The sequence below is a fragment of the Grampus griseus genome, assembly GCF_964374135.1.
Source record: "Grampus griseus genome assembly, chromosome: 17".
NCBI classification, from domain to species: Eukaryota; Metazoa; Chordata; class Mammalia; order Artiodactyla; family Delphinidae; genus Grampus; species Grampus griseus.
The window spans coordinates 36894277-36922090 of NC_139011.1; the positions used below are offsets into that span (position 1 = coordinate 36894277).

At 36.3% G+C, this 27814-nt stretch overlaps 1 protein-coding gene across 1 annotated transcript in view; it reads right to left on the minus strand.

Moving 5' to 3' along the window:
• The window catches only part of VPS13B (vacuolar protein sorting 13 homolog B), an 803413-nt gene that overhangs the window by 354636 nt on the left and 420963 nt on the right, over positions 1 to 27814 (minus strand). Inside the window, exons 28-30 of the mRNA XM_082674491.1 lie at positions 26124 to 26190; positions 22172 to 22580; positions 9053 to 9164 (exon numbers count right to left, since the gene is read on the minus strand). Coding sequence (XP_082530617.1) covers positions 9053 to 9164; positions 22172 to 22580; positions 26124 to 26190 — 588 coding nt within the window. The remainder of the gene's footprint in view (positions 1 to 9052; positions 9165 to 22171; positions 22581 to 26123; positions 26191 to 27814) is intronic.

Sequence of the window (27814 nt, forward strand, 5' to 3'; positions counted from 1 at the left end):
GTCAAAAATAAATTAAATAAATAAATAAATTTAAAGAGTTAAAAAAAAAAGTCTGCCTCTATAATCGTTTATCCTTAACTGTTTTTCTGCTTCTCTTTTAGCTTCAGACAAGAACCTGAATCATCTCTCAGGAAAAGAGGTTTTGCAAGATAAAGGAAAAATCTTAATATTAGGGCAGACTGTCTGTGCTTCAGAACTTTGGTATGAGTCAGGGAAATGGTTGAACACATCATAGAATAGGAATATCTCAGACTGAGTTGAAAGTCAACTGGGAGATTGTCTTGTCCAGGAACAAGCAGATGTTTAGTAGGCAAGGAGGAAGCAGGTAAAGAGCATAGATAGTTAAGAAAGGAGCTCATGACTATATACAGCTGGGCATGATCACTGAATAAATACGTATATATGTTCTGTTGTTTTCTAGTGGATCAGATTTTCTTTAGAAGAAGAATAAAGTATGAATTCATATAAGGTATTAATAATTTAATAGAAGTTTTATTATTTTACATTTCCTGAGTCAAAGATTCTAAAAGTAACAAGTATCAACTGAAAGTTTGTAAAAATTATGAAGTTAAAAAAAGACTCCAGGGCTTCCCTGGTGGCGCAGTGGTTGGGAGTCCGCCTGCCGATGCGGGGGATGCGGGTTCGTGCCCCGGTCCGGGAGGATCCCACGTGCCGCGGAGCGGCTGGGCCCGTGAGCCACGGGCACTGGGCCTGCGCGTCCGGAGCCTGTGCTCCGCAGCGGGAGAGGCCACGGCAGTGAGAGGCCCACGTACCGCAAAAAAAAAAAAAAAGACTCCACTGAGTGATTTTGTTACGGAGTGGGTGGGAAAGCATGGGAGTGAAGGATACTCACTTTTTGTGGTAGAGCCTTTCATAATGCTTGAGTTTTTAGCATTAAAATTATTAACATTTATTAAAAATGTATTTTTTAAAAAATCCTCTTTGTTCAAAACTTTTGTAAACCGTTGATCTAATTATGCTACACAAGGTGTGGTCCTTGAAGCAGCACATCAGTATGATCCAGTATCAGTGTCATACCCAATCATTCTTGGTAGAAATGTGGAATTTCAGGCCTCATTCCATACCTCCCAAGTCAAAACCTGCATTTTAAAAAGGTCTCCAGGTGATCTATATGCACATTAAATTTAAGAAGCACTAGTCTAATTCAACATAAATCATAATCCTCTCTAAGCCTTCCATGTAGTTGATCAGCCTTTGCTACATCAGCAATGGGTAGCTCAGTACCTCCTGAGACAGTCAACATTTTCAAAAATAAACTCCTGAACGCCACCTGCCCATCCCCCAAACTAAATCCTCCCACAGTCTTTCCTTCCCTCGGTTAATGTCATCCTTCTAGCTGCTTATGCCATACAACTGAATTATCCTTATCTCCTTTGTCTCAAACCCCATGTGCAATCCATCTGCAAATTCTCTTGGCTCTAGCTCTAAAACATCTCCAAGATCTGACCACTTCCCACCACTTCCACAGCCACAACCGTGGGCCAAACCACCATCATCTCCTGCCAAGATCATTGCAGTAGTCACAAGCCCTTGCCCTTGCCTGCCTACAGTCTATTCTTCACATATTGGCCTGAATTATGTGTTTAAATATAAATTGAATTATGCCACTTCTCTGCTCAAACCCTCTTAGAGTTTCTCATTTGATGAAGAAATCAACCTCTTAATAATAAAAAAAAAACTTCATATCACACATTCAGTTGACACAAATAATAGAAATAATCCTTAACCTTTAGAGAGATTAATATCAAACTCCCACTGGCTCTTTTGAACTGTGACTTCCTTTGTTTTTAAATATATATTTCACCCCTTTTCTATCTTTGTCTATCTTTAGTCCCTGCTGGTGAGCCCTTCACTTCCTTCTATAGATAGATATTTAGTAAACAACAGAAGCAGTATTTCAAAACTGGGCATGTGTAAATTATTTTCCCCACAACTACATCTCACTCAAAGTAATAGCCAAAGTCCTCACAATGGCCTATGAGGTTCCTCCGTAGCGTCTCTCACCTCACAGCCTACTACTTTCCCTGGGCATACACTGTTTCTCCTGCCATTGGCTTCTTGGGCACACTCTTGCTTCAGGATCCTGTGCTCTCTTGGTGAGATGTCCTCTGGTTAGGGCCATGCTGTCCACCTCTAGCTTCCCATTTTCTATCTTCCTCCCTGCTGTATTGCCTCCACAGCATTTCTTATAGTCTAATATACCAGATTATTTATTTATTTACTTTATTTATTTATAAATAACTGTCTCTCTCCTCCATTAAATTTAAGACCAGGGATTTTTCTTTGTCTTGTTCATTGATGTATACTCAATATCTAGAATAGTGCCTGATGCACAGTAGGCTCCCAATAAACATTTGTCAAATAATGACTAATGAACAAATAGTCCCATTTATGATTAGACTTTTATAATCTGAAAGACCTTTATTTCACTGAGCTGCAATTAATGTCATTATAATATCCACAAATTTAATGGTCCTAGGTCTATTCTTAGCTTCAGAAGGAATGACACATGATAAGCCAAGTATCTGAAGAATGGCTGCACATCAACTAGGAGTTTTCTCATCTTCAAATTTAAGATCTTCAGTTATTTTGGTCTTCCTGTTTTCCTTCAAAGGCAATATGTCTTTTTTTTTTTTTTTAACTGGCTGCATTTAAGATTTTTCTCAAACTTCAGAAAAGACAAAAGCATCTCATCTCTCCTGAGATCTGTCTTAGGCCTTGAAACCTGTGTTGGGGGATGCAGATGCCGTTGCTCTCTCTCTCTCTCTCTCTCTCTCTGCTCAACATCTTGCCTCAGCCCATCAGGGAGCAGTCTCTTTATTGTCTATCTTTGATTTTCAATCATTTGAACATGTACCTAGGTGTAGTTTTCTTTGCACTTATCTTGCTTGGATTGAGGATAGGCTTCTTGAGTCTGCTAGTTAATGACTCTTGATAAATTTAGAAAAGTCTCAAGGTCTATCTCTTTAATTACTCGTTTTATTCCATTCAATCTTTCTTCTACTTCTTGTACTCTCATTACATGTTACACCATCTAACAGTGCCCCACATGTTTTCCATTTGTTCTCTTTCTTGTTCCTTTTTCCTTTTCTAATATTTTTTTTCCCTCTTTGTGCTTCAGTTTGGATAATCTCTCTGAAGCTATCTCTAAGTTCACTAATCCCATCTTTTGCTTTGCCCATCTGCAGTTATGGCTATCCAATGAGTCCTTAATTTCAGATACTGTATTATTCAGTTTTAGGATCTAATTTAAATAGAGCTAATTTCTATGAAATCCTCCATTTTTTCAACATTTTTCTTTACAGTATTAATAACAATTATTTCAAACTTCTGTCTACTAATTTCAAATCTCAGTCATCTGTGGGTCTTTTCCACTAGCTAAATTTTCTCCTGATAATGGGTCAAATCTTCCTGCTTTTTGGATATCTTTTTTCTTTTTTATCATGTATCAGACACCATGTATAAAAAGGCTACAGAAACAGAAATCAACGTTATTTTCTCCCAGAGAAGGCACATCTATTCTCGCCAGGCAGCACGGATAAGGGGTGGATCATTTCCATCCAGTTGTGAACTGAACTAGGTTGGGGTTGGCTTGCAACTCTAACTAAACCCAATTCACCTTTGGTTTCAAACATCTCAAGGGTGAGACGTCCTGTGTTTGTTGCAGGCCTTTCCCTACAATGTTGCACTGTTCAATAGAAATATAATGCAAACCACAATTGGGAGCCACCTATGTAAATGAAAATTTGCTGGCAGTTACACTGATAAAAGGATTAAAAAAAACAGTGGAAAACAGTTGCAATAATATATTTAACTCAATATATCTAAAATATGGTCACTGCAATATATAATCGATATAAAGATTATTAATGAGGTATTTTTCTTCTTAATTCTTCAAAATCTTCAGTATCTTTTATACTTACAGAATATCTCAATTAGGACTGCCACATTTCAAAAGCAGAACAGTCACATGTAGTCAGTGGCTACTGTACTGAACAGTGCACCTCTAGCATGGCTTTGTCTTTTAAGGAATGTGAAACTTTGAGAAACTCAATTTCTTCTTGCCAGCTCCCTTCCACACTTGATACATAGAAAAAAGCACTGCGGAGGACTGACTGTATGTTTGAGGCTCCTCCAGATTCCAATATGTCACTCTAGCCTACGTGACTGATAAATGTTCCTTGATTTCTACTTCCCACAACAAAATCTCTCTGCTTACAGCCAGACGAAGCAAAAAGTTCCAGAGAGCTGAAAGAGTACCCAGTGTCAAATGTAAAATAGATAGCTAGTGGGAAGCAGTCACATAGCACAGGGAGATCAGCTCGGTGCTTTGTGACCACCTAGAGGGGTGGGATAGGGAGGGTGGGAGGGAGACGCAAGAGGGAGGAGATATGGGGATACATGTATACATATAGCTGATTCACTTTGTTATACAGCAGAAACTCAACACACTATTGTAAAGCAATTATATTCCAATAAAGATGTAAAAAAAAAAAAAAAGTACCCACTGTCCACTTACCTAGAAAGGGTATTTCTCTCTCTGAAATTTAATTCCTCTGGACCTTTTTGTGACATCAATTAATATTTTTTTCTTAAATCAGTTTTGTTGAGATATAACTGACATCCCATAAAGTTTGTCCTTTTGAGGTGTACAATTCAGTGTTTTATTTTGTATACTCTCATTTTACTCATTATATATCATTCATTGTACCTCACTACTATCTGATACTAGAACATTTTTATCACCCCCAAAAGAAATTCTATACCCATTAGCAGTCATTCTATTTTCCCCTCCTAGCTAACACTATTCTACTTTCTGTCTGTATGTATTTTTGTCTACTCTGGAAATTTCATATAGATGGAATCACATAATATGTGGCTCTTTGTGTTTGGCTTCTTTCACTTTGCGTTTTTCTAACATCGATCCATATTATAGCATATACTTCATCCCTTTCTATGGCAGAATAATTTTCTATTTTATGGGCATAACACGTTATACTTAACCATTCATCAGTTGATAAACTTTTCTGTAGTTTTGACTTTTTGGATATTATGAATAGTGCTGCCATGAACATTGGTGTGCATGCTTTTGTATGGATATATGTTTCAATTCTCTTGTGTACATACCTAGGAGTTAAATTCCTGCATCATATGGTAACTCTATGTTTAACCTTATGAGAAATTGCCAGTTTTCCACAGTAGATGCACCATTTTACATTCCCACTAGAAATGTAGGAGGGTTCCAATTTCTCCACATCTGTTGCCTTTTATAGTATAACCATGCTAGTGGGTGTCGTTTTGACTTGTATTTCCCTAATGACTAATGGGGTTGAACACCTTTACATGCGCTTATTAGCCATTTTTCTATTTCTTTGCATATATATCCAAATCCTTTGTACATTTTTTAACTGGTTGTCCATCAATTATTGAGTTGTAAGAGTTTTTTACCTACTCTGGATATAAATCTCTTATCAGATAGGTGATTTGTAAATATTTTCTCCCATTCTGTGGATTGTCACTTTCTTGATAGAGTCCTTTGCAGCACAAAAGTTTATAATATTGATATAGTTCATTTTATCTATTTTTTCTTTTGTCCCCCATGCCTTTGGTGTCATTTATAAGAAACCATTATCTAATCGGAGGTCACAAAGATTTACTCCTATGCTTCCTTCTATAAGTTTCAGAATTTTAGCTCTTAATTGTACGTCTCTGATCCATTTGACTTAATTTTTGTATATAATGTCAGGTAAGGGTCCAATTTCATGTGGATATACTGATTTCTGAGTACCATTTGTTGAAAAACTATTCTTTACCACTGGATTGTCTTGGCTCCTTTATTAAAAACCAATTGATAGTAAATGTGATGGTTTATTTCTGGACTCTCAATTCTATTATTGATCTGTATGTCTACCTTCATATCAGTACTCCACTAGCTTGATTATTGTTGTTTTGTCATAAATTTTGAAATCTGGAAGTGTGAATCCTCCAACTTTGTTCTTTTCCAAGATTGTTTTGGCTATTCTGAGTTCCTTGAAATTCCATATGAATAATTTTCCATATAGAAACTTTGCCAATTTCTATAAAGAAGCTAGCTGGAATTTTGATGTGGATTATGTTGAATCTGCACATCATTTTGAGGAGTACTGACATCTAACAATACTAAGTCTTCTGATCTATGTAATTGGGATATAATTCCCGTGTATTTAGATCTTCTTTAATTTCTTTCAACAATGTTTTGTAGTTTTTAGAATGTAAGTTGTGTATTTATTTTGGTAAATTTATTTGTAAGTATTTAATTCTTTTTGATGCTATTATAAATGGAATTGCTTTCTTAATTTCACTTTTAAAGAGTTCATTGCTTATTATTATTGTGAACTGATATTTACACAGTCGTTCCTTGGTATCTGTGGGGGAATGGTCCAGGACCCGCCGGGAATACCAAAATCCATAAATACTCAAGTCCCTTAGAGTCAGCCCTCAATATCCATGGTTCTGTATCCACGGATTCAACCAACCATGGGCTGTGTAGTATTTACTATTGAAAAAAACCCACATATAAGTGGACCCATGCAGTTCAAACCTGTGTTGCTCAAGGGTTAACTATATATTGATTTTTTATCCTGCAACCTTGCTGAACTAGTTTATTGACCCAAAAGTTTTCCAGAGGATACCTTAGGATTTTCTATATACAAGGTCATGTCATCTGCAAAAAGACACAGTTTTATTTCTTCCTTACCATCTGGGTACCTTTTATTTCATTTTCTTGCCCAACTGCCCTGGTTAGAACCTCTAATACAATGCTAAATAGAAGTGGTGAGAGCAGATATCTTGTCTTGCTCCTGATCTTAAGGGGAAAGCACCCAGTCTCTGACTATGAACTATATTAGCTGTGGGTTTTTTATAGATGCCATTTATCACACTGAGGAAGTTAGAAAAAACAAGACCGAAAGAAGAAACACAAAAGGCAGATTAAAAGAAAGAGGAAGTAAAAACATATGGAAAGGGAGCAGGAGAATGACATTACTAAATCACATAATCAGGGGGAGGGACTAAACGATAGAAATATGAATTTAAAAATAACTGAAGAGAATTCTAAAGAAATAGATTCTGAAATGCTCTGCCATTAGATAAGTATATGCTTTTGGAAAAACACATAAAAATTCTGTGTGCCTCGGTTTTGTCAATTAGAAAAAGAAAGTAAGGGCATGTATTCTGTAAACATAAAATAGCTATTATGTACTTTTTGTGTACATATTTATATGTATTTTGTGTGAGGCAGGATGTGAGGCACTGAAGATCTAAAGAGATAATGTACATTTTTAGACTTTATTTTTTGGCATTATATTTCTATATTCTATAAAATAAGTCAAACTATTAAAATAGTGAAATGGATTGAAATGAGATACAGGCAAAGAAGGTAAAAAGTAAAGAAAGAAAAAATATGAAAAGGGAAAAGGTAAAGAATGAAGAAAGATACAGAAAGGGAAGGAAAAATAAGGAAGGTCTGTAAAAATATACAGAAGTGAATAAGAAGAGAGACTGAGGGAAAAAAAGTTCAAGAAGGACAAAGGGGAGGAAGCAATGAAGGGGGCACAGGAGAGCCACATCTCCACAAATGACTGCTGAAGAGCCAGAAAGGGGAAAGGGTAGAGGAAGAGAGGAAGTATCTTAGTGGTTCACTTTATTGATGGTAATAGAGTCTTTTAATATGAAACATATTTCTTTCACCAAAAGGAAAGTAGGAAACTCTTTGAGGACTACTTAGCTCTGAAGTGGAAAAGAAAAGATAAATATACCTAAAAGAATTTCCAAATGTTAGAAAATTAAATCGTTTTCACCCAGAAAGGATTCTGCTGTAATCCTTTCTCTAGATACTGAGGAAGTCAAAATATGAGTTGTGATCTTGGCTCTGTCATTACTTGACTAGAGACAATTATTCTTCTGACTCCTCAGTTTCCCAATCTATAAAATAAGGAAGTTGGATTAGATGATTCCTAAGGCCTACTTCAGTTTTGACATCCTTAAATTTTACGTAAGTTAGCAAAATAAAAACTTATTTAAGGGATGAATACTATAAGCTACCAGAAAAAGTAATACAAGAAAGCAAGCAAGATATACAATTCAATGGCAAAAAATGTCAACACAAATAACAGAAAAAATTGAGAAAACAAAATACCTAGGTCCACTTAAAGTAAAAATAGCTGTAACCCTCTAGGTGGTAAATGTATTACAAAAATCAGAATCTTTCTGAGCAGTAACATTTATTGGAGAACAGTAGAAATTTATTTCTGATAAGAGTGAGAGACTACAACATCTGAAAAACAGACCAGCAGGAAAAATAACACACTTGTTCATCTGTATTTCTGTGACTTTTCTCACTTGGCATTATTTGCAACTGTACTTTTATGTCTGGCAGCAGTGCCAACTTCAGTACGAATGATATATTATTTTTATCATGTTGATTACATGTGTTCACCAGTTTAGTTGTCCATATATGCTTGCTGTGGTTTGCAAATAGTCAATGACAAAATCCAGAGCATGGCATTTTCACAGAAAGTGTTTACTGTGAAATTTCTCCTTAGAAGTTTGCTTTTCTTTACAGCTTTGATCCATATGACACGCACAGTCCTACATTTCAAATAATGGCTTATAGTTAAGAAAATGCTCCATTTTGATACAATATGACTATATTAGGATATGGTAGTTCTAGAGAGGACCTAATTTTCTCATGTAATTAGAAATTTGGTCAAATTTAAAGTCTGCTAAAATTTTCCAAACTGCGCTTCTTCAGTTTTATGGTGACTTGGTACTTACATTCTGTTATTCATCAACACTTCACAGAAATACTTGATTTGTCTGAATGAATTTAAAAACCCACAACTGAAGAAAATCAGAAAAACCTGGTTTTAAATATCAAAAGATCCCGAATGAAAAGTATTTCTACAGGCCACACTGAGCAAGTTTTATTGATCAGTGTACTTCTTTGCAGTATGAAATTGTTGCAAGATTGAACATAAGAAAATAAACTTACTGGTAAATATCTTTCCTGAGGACAGATCTGCCAAGGGGATTGTCAGCCTGGGGAGCCATAGCAACAGAGCCAATCTTCAGAACCATGGTGTCTTCTTTTGCTGCCTGATTAGCTGTAAAAGAAATAGATCAATGATGTATACAGTAGATCTGTATGCAACTTCATCTTTAAGGAAAATTTTTTGAATAATGGGATAGAGACAAATTAAGATAAGACCATAAATGAGAACAAGGAAAAATTTGTTTAAAATAGAAATATTTAATGCTTTTCTTAACTATTTCCTTTACATCCCAATAAGTAGTTCTCTAGATAGACAATTAAAATGGCAATGAAAAAAAACTCCACTCAACATGAAAACATGTGATATTAATTAAACGTAAGTAATATTGAAGCAGTATGTTTATCTAATTTCATGATCTGATAATACTACATCTTTCTCCCAAGTGATTTTCAGCCCTGGGGTTTCAACACTGCATTGTTGTTTACAAATATATTGAAGGATATCAGAAAGGCAGTAACAAATTCTCAAAGTTACTTGAATTTACACAATTAGTAATAATTAAATACAACGCACGCACACACACACACACACACACACACACACACATACATACAAACACACAATAGCACGTTAGGCTGTAACATGTCAGCTTAATGCCTGCAATGGTGAAGAAAATAATGGCTGCAATGATAAAGAAAGAAAAAACCCAGTAATTGATTAATACGTAAGGACACTTCAACTTTCTATTCTAGGCACTTTTTAATTTTAATAATTTCTATAGTGGAATTACTTGAGAAATAGTAATTTCACACTTGTGTAAAAGTTCTGCTTCCTAATGGAATCTAAAGCTAAGTATTCTCAGAAAACAATAAAAGGTAAAAAGGTATATTAATTCTGATTCTTTTCTCTATACCGAAAAAAAAATTTTATCACATGTTCTCATGATAAAAAGCCCAACAATTTTTCTATAAGTCACTGGCTAATTTAATGTCTTTTTCTAAAAATTATTTGGAATGAAAAGGTGTTCTTGATGGCCCCATTAATTTACATTAAATTTTACTCCCTCTTCCCCCACAGATGAGTCTACTGTAGTAGCTGTTTAAAATTGTTAACAATATACAACTTTTTGGGTTGTGAAGAAAACATATACTAAAATTCATAATTTCTCTCAAAGAACAACCATCTGCCACAAACGGAACAGAAAAGGACTGGCTGCAAGACCTCAGGAATATCCTGAACAGAACATGCCTACAAAGGCATACAATCCATATTTCCCAAACTGTGGTGGCCAAAGAATGCAAAAGCTAAGAGATTATTTCCAGCTGCTTCAGCAGAACACTCAGTATGGTCTGACTTAGATTAGTCTAAAAAAGAAAGTCAGAATTAAGAAAATCAAGAAAAGTAAGAAGAAAGATATTCAGTGAGGAAAAGAAAGAACCAAAATAAGATGTACATAAAGGGAGAGGCAAAATGGCAGGGGAAGGGGAAGGACAGCAAAAGGGGAAGAAAGAGACAAGCTATCATAATAAATATTAGCATGTGGATGCTACAATAAAGATGGTATTTTTAAATGTCCATAGCAAAAAAGATCAAATAGAAAACTACTTCTCATGCAGTTGTACTATTTTCAAATGACTAGAGGTCTGGCTTGATTATAGGTCCTTATACTATGAACACTGTTTACATTTCATAGATCTTGCATTTTAATGCCACGCTTATCAAATAGTTCCATGTGGGTAAAAACCTCTGATTAAGCAGAAGGCCTCAATTAAATCAATAAATAGTAAGCCTGGAGAATAGAGCATACCACAAAAGTGCAATTAGTGTACTTGCTAACTGTTCTTCTAGGCTACAGATACTACCGACCATATGAAAGTCTGAAATGTAATAGAAACACTGCAGCAAATGAGGTACATATGGAAGAAAAATGACGTACTTGGTGTTACATACAAAGCCAGATCCAAGAACAGAATTCTGTTTCTGTTAGAGCCAAAACTATTCTCACTATATTAAACTGACTATGAAGTTATAATAATAATGATAAAAAGCACTTAATGCAGATCATCCACAAACTAAATTAAAACAATCAATTTTATTACAGAAAGTATTCAGCTTATCAAAATGTACCTTTAAGATATACAAAAAAATAATAATAATAGATATTTATGCAAGAAAGTGCCTTGAGTCATTTCTTTAGTTACTTTATAGTTGGCAAAAAAACAAGCTTCCCTTTTTTTTTTTAATTTTGGTATTCTTTTTTTTTCTTTAATAAAAACGTAAAAACATTTGAAGTTTGCAAATTTCATACCAATACAAGCAAACAGTACCATTAACAGAAACAGCTGAAGATTAGGGGAAAGATGATGATTCCATATAGGTTAATACACATTTTGTATAAACAGCTGAACTGTGGTGGGAGTGGTGGTAGCTGTAGGCAGTGGTTGAAGGTGTACGCGGGCAAGACTTCTGGGTCCTTGCTCTGGCAAGGATCAGACAAGAGATGTGGTCCACCTGGTCAGAGCTCGCAGCTAAGACTGCAGTCAAAGGCAAGACTCCTGAGCCAACATCATGCACCACAGATCTTCTCTATTTCTGTCCATCCAGAACTGGAGGGTATAACTCTCCCTGACAAAGCCTATTCATGCTATCTATGAGAGGCCCTAATAATTAACTCTGGGCCTTCCAACCTAATATGAATGTTGGTAGGTAATGCAACATCTTACTGGTGAATTACTCTTCATGAATTTATCTATCCCCACCTTGAACTTAACTATATATATATATATTTTTAAAGAACTTTATTGGAATATAATTGCTTCACAGTACCGTGTTAGTTTCTGTTGCACAACAAAGCGAATCAGCCATATGCATACACATGTCCCCATATCCCCTCCCTCTTGAGCCTTCCCCCATCCTCCCTATCCCACCCCTCTAGGTCATCGCAAAGCACTGAGCTGATGATCTCCCTGTGCTCTGCTGCTGCTTCCCACCAGCCAAAAATTTTACATTCAGTAGTGTATATATGCTGAAGCTACTCTCACTTCGCCCCAGCTTCACCCTCCCACCCCGTCATCAAGCCCATTCTCTATATGTCTACCTCTTTATTCCTATTCTGCAACTAGGTTCATCACTACCACTTTTTTTAGATTATAAATATATATATATATATATATATATATATGTGGTAGCATACAGTAGTTGTTTTTCTCTTTCTGACTTCACTCTGTATGACAGACTCTAGGTCTATCCACCTCACTACAAATAACTCAATTTCGTTTCTTTTTATGGCTAATAGTCCATTGTATATATGTGCCACATCTTCTTTATCCATTCATCTGTCGATGGACGTTTAGGTTGCTTCCATGTCCTAGCTATTGTAAATAGTGCTGCAATGAACACTGTGGTACATGACTCTTTCTGAATTATGGTTTGCTCAGGGTATATGCCCAGTAGTGGGATTGCTGGGTCATATGGTAATTCTATTTTTAGTTTTTTAAGGAACATCCATACTGTTTTCCATAGTGGTTGTTATCAATTTACATTCCCACCAACAGTGAAAGAGGGTTCCCTTTTCTCCAAACCCTCTCCAGCATTTGTTGTTTGTTGATTTTTTGATGATGGCCATTCTGACCAGTGTGACCAACTACGCACTATAGTTTTGATTTGTGTTTCTCTAATGATTAGTGATATTGAGCATCCTTTCATGTGTTTGTTGGCAATCTGTATATCTTCTTTGGAAAAATGTCTATTTAGAGCTTCTGCCCATTTTTGGATTGGGTTGTTTGTTTTATTGATATTGAGCAGGCTGAGCTTCTTGTATATTTTGGAGATTAATCCTTTGTCAGTTGCTTCCTTTGCAAATGTTTTCTCCCATTCTGAAGGTGGTCTTTTGGACTTGTTTATGGTTTCCTTTGCTGTGCAAAAGCTTTTCAGTTTCATTAGGTGCCATTTGTTTATTTTAATTTCCATTTCTCTAGTAGGTGGGTCAAAAAAGGATCTTGCTGTAATTTATGTCATACAGTGGTCTGCCTATGTTTTCCTCTAGAGTTTTATAGTGTCTGGTCTTACATTTAGGTCTTTAATGCATTTTGAGTTTATTTTTGTGTTTGGTGTTATGGACTGTTCTAATTTCATCTTTTACATGTAGCTGTCCAGTTTTCCCAGCACCACTTATCGAAGAGGCGGTCTTTTCTCCATTGTATGTTCTTACCTCCTTTGTCGTAAATTAGGTGCCCATAAGTGCATGGGCTTATCTCTGGGCATTCTATCCTGTACCATTGATCTATATTTCTGTTTTTGTACCAGTACCATACTGTCTTGATTACTGTAGCTTTGTGGTATACTTTGAAGTCGGGGAGCATGATTCCTCCAACTCCATTTTTCTTTCTCAAGATTGCTTTGGCGGACTTGAGGACATGGGGAGGGGGAAAGGTAAGCTGAGACAAAGAAAGAAAGTGGCATGGACATATACACACTACCAAATGTAAAACTGATAACTAGTAGGAAGCACCTGCATAGCACAGGAAGATCAGCTTGGTGCTTTGTGACCACCTAGAGGGGTGGGATACGGAGGATGGGAGGGGGGGAGACGCAAGAGGGAAGAGATATGGGGATATATATGTATAGCTGATTCACTTTGTTATAAAGCAGAAACTAACACACCATTGTAAGGCAATTATACTCCAATAAAGATGTTAAAAAAAAAAAAAGATTGCTTTGGCTATTTGGGGTCTCTTCTGTTTCCCTACGAATTGTAAGATTTTTCGTTCTAATTCGGTGAAGAATGCCACTGGTGGTTTGATAGGGATTGCACTGAATTTGTAGATTGCTTTGAGGAGTAGAGTCAGTTTCACAATGTTGATTCTTCCAATCCAAGAACATGGTATATTTCTCTGTTTATGTCATCATTAATTTCTTTCATCAGTTTTTTACAGTTTTCTGAGTAAAAGTCTTTCACCTCCTTAGGCAGGTTTATTCCTAGGTATTTTATTCTTTTTGTTGCAATGGTAAATGGGAGTGTTTCCTTAATTTCTCTTTCTGATTTTTTGTTGTTGGTGTATAGGAATGCCAGAGATTTCTGTGCATTAATTTTGTATCCGGCAACCTTACCACATGCATTGATTAGTTCTAGGAGTTTTCTGGTGGCATCTTTAGGATTTTCTACGTATAGTATCATGTCATTGGCAAAGAGAGACAGTTTTACTTCTTCTTTTCCAATTTGGATTCCTTTTACGTCTTTTTCTTCTCTGATTGTCGTGGCTAGGACTTCCAAAACTACGTTGAATAATAGTGGTGAGAGTGGACATCCTTGTCTTCTTCCTGATCTTAGTGGAAATGCTTTCAGTTTTTCACCATTGAGTATGATGCTTGCTGTGGGTTTGTCACATATGGCCTTTATTATGTTGAGGTAGGTAGCCTCTATGCCCACTTTCTGGAGAGTTTTTATCATAAATCGGTGTTGAATTTTGTCAAAAGCTTTTTCTGCATCTATTGACATGATCATATGCTTTTTATTCCTTAATCTGTTAATATAGTGTATCACATTGAGTGATTTGCATATATTGAAGAATCCTTGCTTCCCTGGGATAAATCCCACTTGATCATGCTGTATGATCCGTTTTTTTTGTGTGTGTGTGTGGTACGCGGGCCTCTCACTGTTGTGGCCTCTCCCGTTGCGGAGCACAGGCTCCGGACGCGCAGGCTCAGCGGCCATGGCTCACGGGCCCAGCCACTCCGCGGCATGTGGGATCTTCCCAGACCGGGGCACGAACCTGCATCCCCTGCATCGGCAGGCGGACTCTCAACCACTGCGCCACCAGGGAAACCCTGTATGATCCTTTTAATGTGCTGTTGGATTGTTTGCTAGCATTTTGTTGAGGATTTTTGCATCTATGTTCATCAGTGATATTGGTCTACAATTTCCTTTTTTGTGTGATATCTTTTTCTAGTTTTGGTATCAGGGTAACGGTGGCTTCGTAGAATGAACTTGGGAGTGTTTCTCCCTCTGCAACTTTTTGGAAGAGTTTGAGAAGGATCGGTATTAGCTCTTCTCTAAATGTTTGATAGAATTCGCCTGTGAAGCCATCTGGTCCTGGACTTTTGTTTGTTAGAAGGTTTTTAATTACCGTTTCAATGTCATTACTTGTGATTCGTCTGTTTATATTTTCTAATTCTTCCTGGTTCAGTCTTTGAAAATTGTACCTTTCCAAGAATTTGTCCATTTCTTTGTGGTTGTCCATTTAATTGGCATATACTTGTTTGCAGTAGTCTCTTATAATCCTTTGTATTACTGCAGTGTCAGTTGTGATTTTTCCTTTTTCATTTCTAATTTTATTGATTTGTGTCCTCTTCCTTTTTTTCTTGATGAGTCTGCCTAATGGTTTATCAATTATGTTTATCTTCTCAAAGAACCAGCTTTTAGTTTTATTGATCTTTGCTACTGTTTTCTTCATTTCCATTTCATTTATTTCTGTTCTGATCTTTATGATTTCTTTCCTTCTACTGACTTTGGGTTTTCTTTGTTCTTCTTTCTCTAGTTGTTATAAGTGTAGTGTAGATTGTTTATTTGAGATTTTTCTTGTTTCTTGGGGTGAGACTGAATTACTATAAACTTCCCTCTTAGAACTGCTTTTGCTGCGTCCCATAGGTTTTGGGTCGTCATGTTTTTATTGTCATTTGTTTCTACGTATTTTTAAATTTCTTCTTTGATTTCTTCAGTGATCTCTTGGTTATTTAGTAGTGCACTGTTTAGCTTCCAGGTATTTGTGTCTTTTACAGTGTTTTTCCTGTAACTGATTTCAAATCTCACAGCATTGTGGTCAGAAAAGATGTTTGATATGATTTCAATTATCTTAAATATTCTGAGGCTTGATTTGTGACCCAAGATGTGATCTATCCAGGAGAATGTTCCATGTGCACTTGAGAAGAAAGTGTATTCTGTCACTTTTGGGTGGAATGTTCTATAAATATCAATTCGATCTATCTGGTCTATTGTGTCATTTAAAGCTGTGTTTCCTTATTTATTTTCTGTTTGGATGATCTGTCCATTGGAATAAGTGGGGTGTATAAGTCCCCTACTATTATTGTGTTACTGTCGATTTCTCTTTTCATGGTTGTTGGCATTTTCCTTATGTACTGAGGTGCTCCTATGTTGGGTGCATAAACATTTATAATTGTTATATCTTCTTGGATTGATCCTTTGGTCATTATGTAGTGTCCCTCCTTACCTCTTGTATCAGTCTTTAAAGTCAATTTTATCTGATATGTGTATTGCTACTCCAGCTTTCTTCTGATTTCCATTTGCATGGAATATCTTTTTCCATACCTTTACTTTCAATGTATCCCTAGGTCTGAAGTGGGTCTCTTGTAGACAGCATACATATGGGTCTTGTTTTTGTATCCATTCAGCCAGTCTGTGTCTTTTGGTTGAGGCATTTAATCTATTTACACTCAAGGTTATTATCTATATGTATGTTTCTATTACCATTTTCTTAATTGTTTTGGGTTTGTTTTGTGGGTATTTTTCTTCTCTTGTGTTTCTTGATTAGAGAAGTTTCTTTAGCATTTGCTGTAAAGCTGGTTTGGTGGTGCCAAATTCTCATAGCTTTTGCTTGTCTGAAAAGCTTTTGACTTCTCCATTGAATCTGAATGATCCTTGCTGGGTAATCTTGCTTGTAGGTTTTTCTCTTTCATCTCTTTAAATATATCCTGCCACTCCCTTCTGGCCTGCAGAGTATCCACTGAAAAATCAGCTGATAACCTTATGCGGATTCCTTTGTATGCTATTTTTTTGTTTTTCTCTTGATGCTTTTAATATTTCTTATTTGAATTTAATTTTTGTTAGTTTATTTAATATGTGTCTTTTTGTGTTTTTCCTCGGGTTTATCCTGTATGGAACTTGCTGTGCTTCCTGGATTTGGGTGACTATGTCCTTTCCCATGTTAGAGAAGTTTTCCACTATAATCTCTTCAAATATTTTCTCAGACCCTTTCTTTTTCTCTTCTTCTTCTGGAACTCCTAGAATTCGTATGTTGGTGCGTTTAGCATTGTCCCAGAGGTCTCTGTGATAGTCTTCAATTCTTTTCATTCTTTTTTCTTTATTCTGCTCCTCGGCAGTTATTTCCACCATTTTGTCTTCCAGCTCATTTATTCATTCTTCTGCCTTGGTTATTTTGTTATTGATTCCTCTAGTGTATTTTTTATTTCAGTTATTTTGTTGTTCATCTCTCTTTGTTTGTTCTTTAGTTCTTCTAGATCTTTGTTAAACATTTCTTGTATTCTCTCAATCTATATTTCCATTCTATTTCCGAGATTCTGTATCATCTTTCTCATTACTCTGAATTCTTTTCCAGGTAGACTGCCTATTTCCTCTCATTTATTTGGTCTTGTAGGTCTTGTACCTTGCTCCTTTATCTGTGACATATTTTTTGCTGTCTCTCTTTTTTTTTTTTAATGAGTGGGATTGTGTTTCTGTTTTATTGGTTGTTTGGCATGAAGCTTCCAACACTGGAGTTTGTAGGTTATTGGGTAGAGCTGGGTCTTGGTGCTGAGATGAGGACCTCTCTGAGACCTCACTCTGATGAATATTCCCTGGGGTCTGAGGTTCTCTGTTAGCCCAGTGGTTTGGACCTGGAGCTCCCACCACAGGAGCTTCCGCCTGACCCCGGGCTCGCGAACCAAGATCCTGCAAGCCACATGGGGTGGCCAAAAAAAAAGAGAGAATAACAAGGTAAAAAATAAATTTAGACTAGGAAACTGACAGATATGTTAGAAAGTATATAAAAATAAAAATATAGATGAATCAACAACCGAAAGGTACATCAGTACCACAATAGGAAGAAAGAGGAAGAGGGGGGAAAAAAACAGTGTGTGTGTGTGTGGGAAGGCCTTGGCTGTGGAAGGCGGGGCCTAAGCCAGGGCGAGGTTTGGGCAGTGGGTGGGGCCAATGCTCAGGACCACAGGGCAGGAAAAGCCCATGGGGTCCATGGGGGGTGGGGTTTAGGCTCAAGAAACAGAAGGGGCCCAGGCATGCCCTCCACCCCTGGTCTCAGAGGGCAGCGGACCTCACCTGGGAGTCCAGCAGGCTTCCTGAGCGCCAACGGGCAGGGCAAACACGCTCCTCTCCTCTCCTGCTCCTCTGGTCTGGGGTCTGGGAGGGCCCCTCCCGCCTGCCTCTCCTGATCTCCCCGGCCTCCCTCCTATGCCCCCAAGGACCCACACAGCCTGGAGGGGGCTTGGAGGGCAGGGTATCAGCCTGGGAGCTCAACAGGCTCCCCGTGCCTGAATGGGTGGGGCAATCGCCCTCCGCTCCTCTCCTGCTCCTTCCCAAAGGCCCCTCCCACCTGCCTCTCCTGTTCTCCCCTCTGCCTCCTTCCTATGCCCCCAGTACCCACATGACCTGGAGGGGGCTTTGGAGGGCAGGGGATCTGCCTGGGAGCTCAGCAGGCTTCCCTGGCCTGAGTGGGCGGGGCAAATACCCTCTGCTCCTCTCCTGCTCCTCCCACAGGGCCCCTCCCACCTGCCTCTCCTGATCTCCCCAGCCTCCCTCCTATGACCCAAGGACCCACATGGCCTGGATGGGGCTTTGGAGTGGGGGGAACCGGCTTGGGCGCTCAGCAGGCTCCCTGGCCCAAGTGGGCCAGGCAATTGCCCTCCACTCCTCTCCCGCTCTTCCTGGAGAGTCCCTCCCACCTGCCTCTTATGACCTCCCCAGCCTCAGGGGTGCCGATCCTTTCTGGCCTCCACTTCTCCTCCCCTCTCAGTCCCCCTATGTGCTACCGGTTCAATCTGGGGTTCCTTCCATCCCCTTGGGCATCAGAGTCCTCCACTGGCAGCCAGCAGGCACCCTGGTTGTGGGGAGATGCTAACTCCGCGTCTTCCCACACAGCCATCTTGACTCCACCTCAAAGCTTCTCTTTTTTCGTTTACTTCACCTGCATTTACTAGTTGGACCAAATGAGGAAATGTTCCCTCTAGAAGCATTTTCAACACGAAAATGAATGCCTTCCTTCTTTGCTTTAACTGTATTTTTAAAAATTAAGTCTCATGAGGAACTACTCACTCTAGAAGACTCATTAGATCTAAAACTCAGTCCTCTGTTATGAAATAAGTAGCTCTAGCTGGAAGCCAAACACCTGTAGATTCAGAATCTTGATAACTGCACATAAAGCAAGCAATATTCAAGTCGAAAACCAGACTTTGAATATCACTTCTTTAAATATTAGAATGTTAAATATAATTTTCTTATTGTTAAATGAATTTTAAGATGAACTATTATAAACTTTTACATTTACTGTAAAATGAAACATGAGTCGAAAGATTTTATCTTTTCTTGAGGCAAGAGTATGTATTGAAAATGAAAAGGCTATGAACTCTGAAATTATGAGCTTGTATAAGTAACCAAAAGCTTAAATAAGGAGCAGAATTTTCATGTAATTGTCAGACAAAGTCAGACTGTTGATCATAACTAAGTTTCCTTAAATTCAACATAAAATAAAAGCATTTTAGAGACTTCAACTTTTCCTTTAAGATTCTCAATATAAACTCTACATAATAAAACATCTGAAGTCTCAAGTTTTATAAAGCCAGAATTATACTGACAACCCTACACAAAGCCATCAACAAAAGGTTTTATTAGTTACTGTCATACTTGCAGTTGAAGACAGAGAGAAGGTTCAATAAATGTGTAACCTAATGATTATGTATATTAATGGGAAATGTAGTTGCAGCTAGTTTACCAATCATCTCTGATCAACAGGCACAAATTGCTTGGAGATAGTTTTATAAAATAGTTCCTGCTGAGAAGTATGATATAGGAGCATTTTAGTATGCTATCACACTCAGTAAGACATAATTTACATTTGGTTTAATTAATCTGATAAAAATATTATGACCATTTGAATTAAGAGTAGCAATGCCGAAAGATAACGTGTCAAAAAAATCTAACATAATATGTCAAAACCTTTGAATTTTTGGCATGCATTTTTATATACTTTTTTGTGGATAGCCACATAGTTTGGCAATTCATAACATCTCAGGTAGATACAGATATGAGAACAGGTACAAGTAAAGATATGTACATGTAGATATAAATATAGATATATACCTAGAGAGACACACACACACACACACACACACACACGGCAAAACCACCCCAAAAATGAAAAGACATATGCAATACAATGTAGGTCAAACAAAAGGCTTAACACAAAAAGCTCTTAACAAATGATGAAGATGAGCAACTCCTTAGAAAAAAAGTGTACTTTTCATTAATGAGACTGAGAAAAGACCAAAAAGTTTCATAAACCTCTGTTAGAATGACAGTGTGGAAACAGTATACACTGCTACAGCCATTTAGGGGGGCATTTTGACATCCCTTAATATTTTGAAGATATTTATACCCTTTGATCTAGCAATCCTTTTGCTAGGAATTTATTTTATATATACTCACCCAAGTCATGAAAAATGCCACTAAAAAGGTGTTTATTACAAAAAGTATTCACACAAGCAAAGGATTAAAATTAACCAAAAGTCCACAGAGAAATGTGGCAGACCATATTTTCCAAAGATGGCTATAACAAGATCCCACCCACAGCCTCACCGCATACTCTTATTCAAGGTTACCTGCTTAGCAGGTGCTTAGGGATCAGAATTTTGAACTTATACCTTAAAAATCCCACCACAAGCACCACCAAAAAAAAAAAAAAAGAAAAAAGCAGCTTTAAAAATAAAATAGCAAGAGTTTAGAAATTTTCTTGCAATTACAATCAATTGGAGATTCTCCTAGTTATAGCAGCCAAATCGGAAATTTAAACCAACATCAACAAAACTGTGTGATATATAGTATTAGTCATGAAACATAACTAATTGGTCATAAAACAATAAGCCAACAAATAACAAACAAACAAAACAAATGCACACACAAGGGAAATAAAGCTGTTCCTTTCCCACCCTTTTCTCAAATAGCCAGATCTGTATTCCTTCAGACATCTACACAAATCAATGAAACACAAGAACCTGTTTCAATAAACCACCACTGAGTACGACATAAAAATGAAGCTAGAGTTAACCACGGAAACTGCTGACCTGTGTCTCATTGTGAAGGTGCTCAGCACACAGGTACTACCACCCCTACTAAGAGGGAGCTCCCATTGCTCTTCCCGTTGACTCAACTATGCCTGCACATCAGTATTGTTCAGAAAATACCATAAATCCTGTCCTAGTCAAAAGGGCTTCCAAGCAGATTGATGGTTACTCAAAAACACAGAATCCTAAACAAAGAACTACATATAAGCCAGCAATTTCACTCCTAGGTATATATCCAAAAGAATTAAAAATGGGCTCAAACAGACGTTTGTATATAGTAGCATTACTCACAATAGCCAACCCAACAGTGGAAACAACCTAAGTATCTGATAGAGACTGGATAAACAAAATGGGGTGTATCTACACAATAGATATTATTCGGGCATAAAAAGAAATGAAACTGTGATACATGCTACAACACGAATGGACCCGGAAAACATTATGCTAAGTGAAATAAGCCAGACACAAAAGGACAAATATTCTGTGATTCAACTTTTATGAAATATCTAGAAGAGGAAAATTCAGAGAGACAGAAAGTAAATTAGAGGTTACCAAGGGGGAGTTACGGCTTAATATATAAGGTATAGAGTTACGGTTTGGGGTGATGAAAACATTTTGGAAATAGACAGTGGTGAAGGCTGCACAAGATTGTCAATATAATTTATGCCATTAATGCAGTGTGTGGTGTGTTTGCTAATTTTTTAAAGCAATTTTTAATTCTCTTAGGTATATAGAACACAACATTTGAGTTTAACAAAACAACTGAAAGTATAAGCTTTACTAGCAAAAGACCTAAAGAAAAAAAATCTCATATTTCTTACTCTAGTAATTAGTAGAGTCAGAAACATACCCAATATTTTGATATAACTCCTAAAGATTTAGTTGTAAAGTGACTATAACATATTTACTCTTTTTAAAATACACCAAACTGCAACCTACAACCTGCTACCATATTACAAAAAGAAAAACTAAAGTCCTTAGATGTAGGTTATTGAAAATCAGAGCAAAAAAAAAAAAAAATTCTGAAAACATACCTTCAATACTTGGCTGCATTTCTTCTGTTTTTGGAACAAAAATTCTGATTACACTTGTGTTGATATAAATCAAAGGTAAATTGCGTGAAGTCAGCGTATGGGTCCTCATGGGCTGACCAGGAGATTTTCTTTTCTCTTTTTGGGTCCTTGGTAGTTTTGCTTGAAATATACTTGCAGTGGCATTAAGTAAAGGAAAACAAAGGACAATATCAAAGGCTTGTGCTGAAAGAAGTATTTCATGAAGAAAATGAGGGGAACCATCTGTTAAACCTTCAGGTAACTTATGAAAACTTCTTCGCTCATTTCTTGATGTTAACTTGTGGCGAACATTTTTTGTTACAGCTTTTGTATATGTCAAAGAGAGAAATCCATGCTGCTGATGAGAGCCATCTAGAAGTTTTGCAGTTGTCTGTTCCAGAAAAAGGAAATCACAATACATGTTTATTAAAAAAGGGGGAAAAAAACACAAAACAAACTATTTGAAAGCAGAAAACAATCTCGGTTGATACTTTAATCTTTTATCACGTCCACACTTTTTTTTTCATGACTGGTCAGCTGTTTATTACAAATAAAAAAATAAAAGCATACTTCTTAATGAGCACATTACTGATCAAGTCCATAAACAGGGCAAAAGCCTCTAAGACAAAATGACTGAACTTGAAGTTAGGAATCCTGAATTGTAGTTCTAGATCTTGAGTGAGGTAATTAACCTCTTTGTGCTTGTTTCTATAATTTCTACTTTTTCTGTAACGTTCAGAATTTAGAACAGATCGTATCTAGATTTATCTTTTCATTCTTGATAATTTTTCATTAAGAGTAGTAATATGCCGTCATAATTGGGGTCAGAGAGGGGTTTTCTACGCACGCGAAATTGAAATACCATGTTATGTATTTCCATTTGTGAAATGGAACCAATAGTTTTCCTGAACCAATTAATGTACATAAAATTCTAATTTGCATATTACTCAAAATAAAATTAGACTTAAGTTGTTATATTCCACATTCCCAACCCCTCTTCCCAAGGCCTGATGAAGATTTTTAGGTATTAGAGTCCAAAGAGTGATGTTAAGAGAGGAAGTGAACCGAGGAAGAAGAACAAGAAGGAAATACAATCACATAAAAAAGAAAAAACTTAGAAGTAGCAAAGCAGCAATGTGTTTGAGCCTGTTATCCCATCACTAGTAAACCTCTTCTACTTCCATTTTCTTCCTCTCATTTTGTTGCCTATCACCTAATGAAAAGAAAATAGTATGAAATTCAGATTTTACTGTTACTTTTGTTTTTAACCTGGACTTTATAATGAAGAAAGGTGAGATAAAATTTACCTTTGCATATGTTTTTTTCTCAAAGTTAATTTTCTCCCCATTAAAAAAAACTTGGAAAGCAGGCATTACATGAATATGCAATATAATCACTTTTCATATAATTGTCCTGCCCTTAAAGCATTTTTTACTATTTCCAACTTTCTCACTGCCTCTTATCTAACTTCCCTTTCTTTTTGCTTTCTACACTCAAAATCAAAGGAAATACAGTAAAACAAGAAAAAGTGATCCCAGTCTTATCGCTATGATGCTAGATTGCAGGCAACAGTGGATGGAGAAGGGTGCTGTGGTATGGCCCCAATGGAAGAGGCCACAGCAACAGTGTCTCTAGGTGTCTCAACCAGGAATTAGGGTGGGGAGGGGTAGAATCAACCACTAATCTAAATAACCCACCTCAAATCTTAATTAGTGGCAACATCTGAATCCTGGAAATAGTATAAAAAGTGTTTCAATGTATAAATGTTTTGATTTGGGAAAGATATTTTTAAACATATTGAATGTAGGTACTCTTGAAAGGTCAACACCCATGAGAGCAAGTGTGTTGAACTGCTATATCCCTAACTCCCCTAATAAAAGGCGGGAAAAATTAAAGAATGAACGAATACTAACTGGAGTTGAGATAATATAAATATTACTTTTCATGTAGTAATAATCAATATTTTATACTATTTAAAGTGAAAAGTTAGAAAGCAATGATGATTACTGAAATGTTAAGAAAATTTAAAAATTTAGAAAAATTGATAAAATTTTAAAGGGCATTAACATGGTATCTTAAATGGGAGTGAAATCCAAAAGGGAGGGGATATATGTATATGTATGGCTGATTCATTTTGCTGTGCAGTAGAAGCTAACACTGTAAAGCAACTATACTCCAATGAAAATTAATTTTAAAAAACTCAAAAAAAGGGGCATTAACAATAATTTTGGTTTTCTTTCATGAATACATGTTAAAATAAAGAAAGTTCCTCATGGATGCTAATGAACAATTGAAGAGAAGAAAATAAATATAAACGGAGCTTCCATTAACATAAAAAATTTTCCAGACTAGACTAGAAAAAATTCAAAATCAGAAACTAGTATTTGCTATGCAAGTACAATGTTAAACACTAGATCTAAGAACGCAATTATTTAAAATATTTGTCTAATTTTTACACTCTTTTTAAAGATATATGTCTTAAATTCCTTTTGAGCTACAGAAAAGGGGAAGGAAAGAAATACTAGTTTACACATGCTAAGAAAATGTCTAATAATGTTTGCACTGATTTAATAGTTTCTTAAGAAAACTGCTATTACCATTGTGATAATCTGCTCTTAACATTTAAAAATTACATGCATTTTTATTGACTATAAAAATGTCACTTAAAAGAACTTGCTTAATAACATATTCAGATATTTTGTACCACTAGGGAAAAAAAGGTTCTAAACTTCTAAAACCCACTGATATACAGTCTACCGTTCATCTTCCGTCCAGTACATGACAGACGTACAGCCTTGTCCAGATATAACAGGCACCAAATAAGGTACTTGGAGTTAGTTCTGAGAAGGAAATGGTATAATAATAGGGAAAAAAAGCAATGTAAGGAAGAATCATAAAAGGAATGACAAAAGCAGTATGGTCAACTCTTGATCATTCAATACATGTATAATTTAACAAGCATATTCAATATCCTACTTTGATTTTCTAATGCTGATGGTAAAAGTAGTTTATATTCACAAAACCAGAATGACAAATAGCATACTCAAGTAACCCAGAAACAAATTATAGTGAAAACCAGTCTATCATTTAAGAATACATTATAGTTCATTTACAAAGTGAATGATACAGAGGAAGATGAAAATCAAGAGTTGACTCTATGGATAGTTCAATTCCTTCTCTGGGTTCCTGTTAATGGGAGTTCTGTAGCATAATTTAAAAATGATTTCTTACAGAAGGAAAGAAGCCAGAGCAATTACTGAAAGGGTCCTGCTTGCTGATGGGTCGAACCAACAAGGTGCGTCTGTTCAGCTTGTCAGTACAGGAAAGGAAGACACCTCCACATTGCCCCAGAGACCAACACTCTTCCCCAAGGCTTGAGGTGATGGACAGGAGCAAAGAAGGTGAAAAGACAAAAAGCAATAAAAGCCATAAGCAAAAAAATCTGGATAGTTTTAATTCTGCTCAAGTCTGCATAGGTTTAGGTTTGAGCCACTGCTAGGTATGGCCTCTGCCTGGACCATCTTCTGCAAAAGCATTGTTAATGGAAGTAAACAAAAAATAGTTGCTTTTAATGTAAATGACTACTTTTAATTTATAATAAAGAACAATCCAACATGAACTCACTTATGAATAGGAAAAACTTCTAAAAGGTCAACATAATAATACATTAATGGTAAAGTATATTAATAAAAGCAATCCTACCTTTGTGTTATTGAAAAATTTACTTAATTGCTCTAACAGGAAAATGGATACAAAACACAAGCAGCTTAAAGGAAGTAATAGTTTTATTTTATAATGTAATATTGGAAGAAAAGGTCAAAAAGAATTTACTGAGCTCTAATTCTTGTAACCATTAGTCCCGTTGCATGAAAGAACAAAGAAAAACAGTTTATAATATATTTTTTAAAAATCATAATTACTAAATGAGTCTCACCACAGGTTTTTCTTTGCACTGTAGAAATACTCCTTCAAAATGTCCTGACTGCCAACCTTCCCCTGGCCTGGAAAACATAAGTTCACCTTATCTGTTCTCTTCAATTTTTCTGAGTTAAAAAAATTGAGCATATATAACTATTTCAAGTAGTTCTGATGTAAACAACACTACACTGAACTAAAACGTGGATCTGACAATGCAATCAATAGAACAATTTACATTAGCACCACACCCTGGTAGTTCTTCAGAGAAGCATTTGTCTTAATGATAAATTCTATATTTACGAAGGTTATTTTTCTTTCTCACCCATGAGACTCTAAGGTCCATAAGGACATGGTTTATGTCTATTTTTGTTAAACACTATATTCCTAGTGCTTAGCATAGTGCTTGGGACATAATATACATTCAGTAAATATTTTGATTAAATGAATGAATAAATTATCTAAATATTTAAAACTTACATAAATTTAACAGTAAAATCATTGATAATCTAGAACATAAATTGTAATATTCACATAATCAAGAAATGATTTCAGCAATAAAATAAAATTCATGTATCACTTGCTAGGATCATTTTGATATAGAGATATACCATTCAGAAGAAACTGAAGAGCTAACCATTCCATTATCAAAAATCAATTAATGATTCACTGTAACTACAACAAAAACAATTATCATACACTTGGTAAAATAATACTATTATAACAGGTCTTAATATAAACCCAACAAAATATTTTGACCATCACAGTTATGACATAATTTTTTGGCTGTGACAGAGTTGAGAGCTGTTTACATGAACAATATGATATGTATAATAAAGAATGAAAGTTCGAATGTTTTTAATGCAGAATTAGAAACCCGTTAAATAAAAAAGACTTCGGGGCTTCCCTGGTGGCACAGTGGTTGAGAGTCTGCCTGCTGATGCAGGGGACACGGGTTCGTGCCCCGGTCCGGGAAGATCCCACATGCCGCGGAGCGGCTGGGCCCGTGAGCCATGGCCGCTGAGCCTGCGCGTCGGAGCCTGTGCTCCGCAACGGGAGAGGCCACAACAGTGAGAGGCCCGCGTACCGCAACAACAACAAAAAACACTTCGGCTTTTAGAGTATATAATGCATCAATAAAGGTACAGAAACATGTGTACTTCTGCAGACACTTAATTGCTGAATGAATAAATATTATGAATCCAGGAAAAAAAGGACTGTAAGGCTGTTTCTTTGCCAAAATACTATGAAGTAGAAAATACGATGCTGTTTAAAAAATAATTTTACAAAAGCATGTGTGAGTTTTATGGTATGTGAATTACATTTCAGTTAAAAAAAACTCAATTCCAGGGTAGTGTTATAAAACAAAAAAAACCTCCTAAAAGCATTCGTATTTTTATTTTGGAAAAATTAATAATAAAATTGCTATGTATCTTTATGAAAATATCTAAAACATTTTTACTACCATTACTTATTATTATAAACAAATCATATTTACTTATAATCTACTTTTGGTAGAAATTTATTAGGAAGGAAAAATGTGATTCTAGGAACATCCACCACATGTTCATTAATCATCTGTGAGATAAGAAAAGTACTCAAAGTTGTAAGGAACATGAGATGCTGCTCCATTTCAATCTATGATATAGGGAATGGATGAGGAATATTCATCAAACACCAGAGCCATTAACTGTGTCCCAGACATCTTGG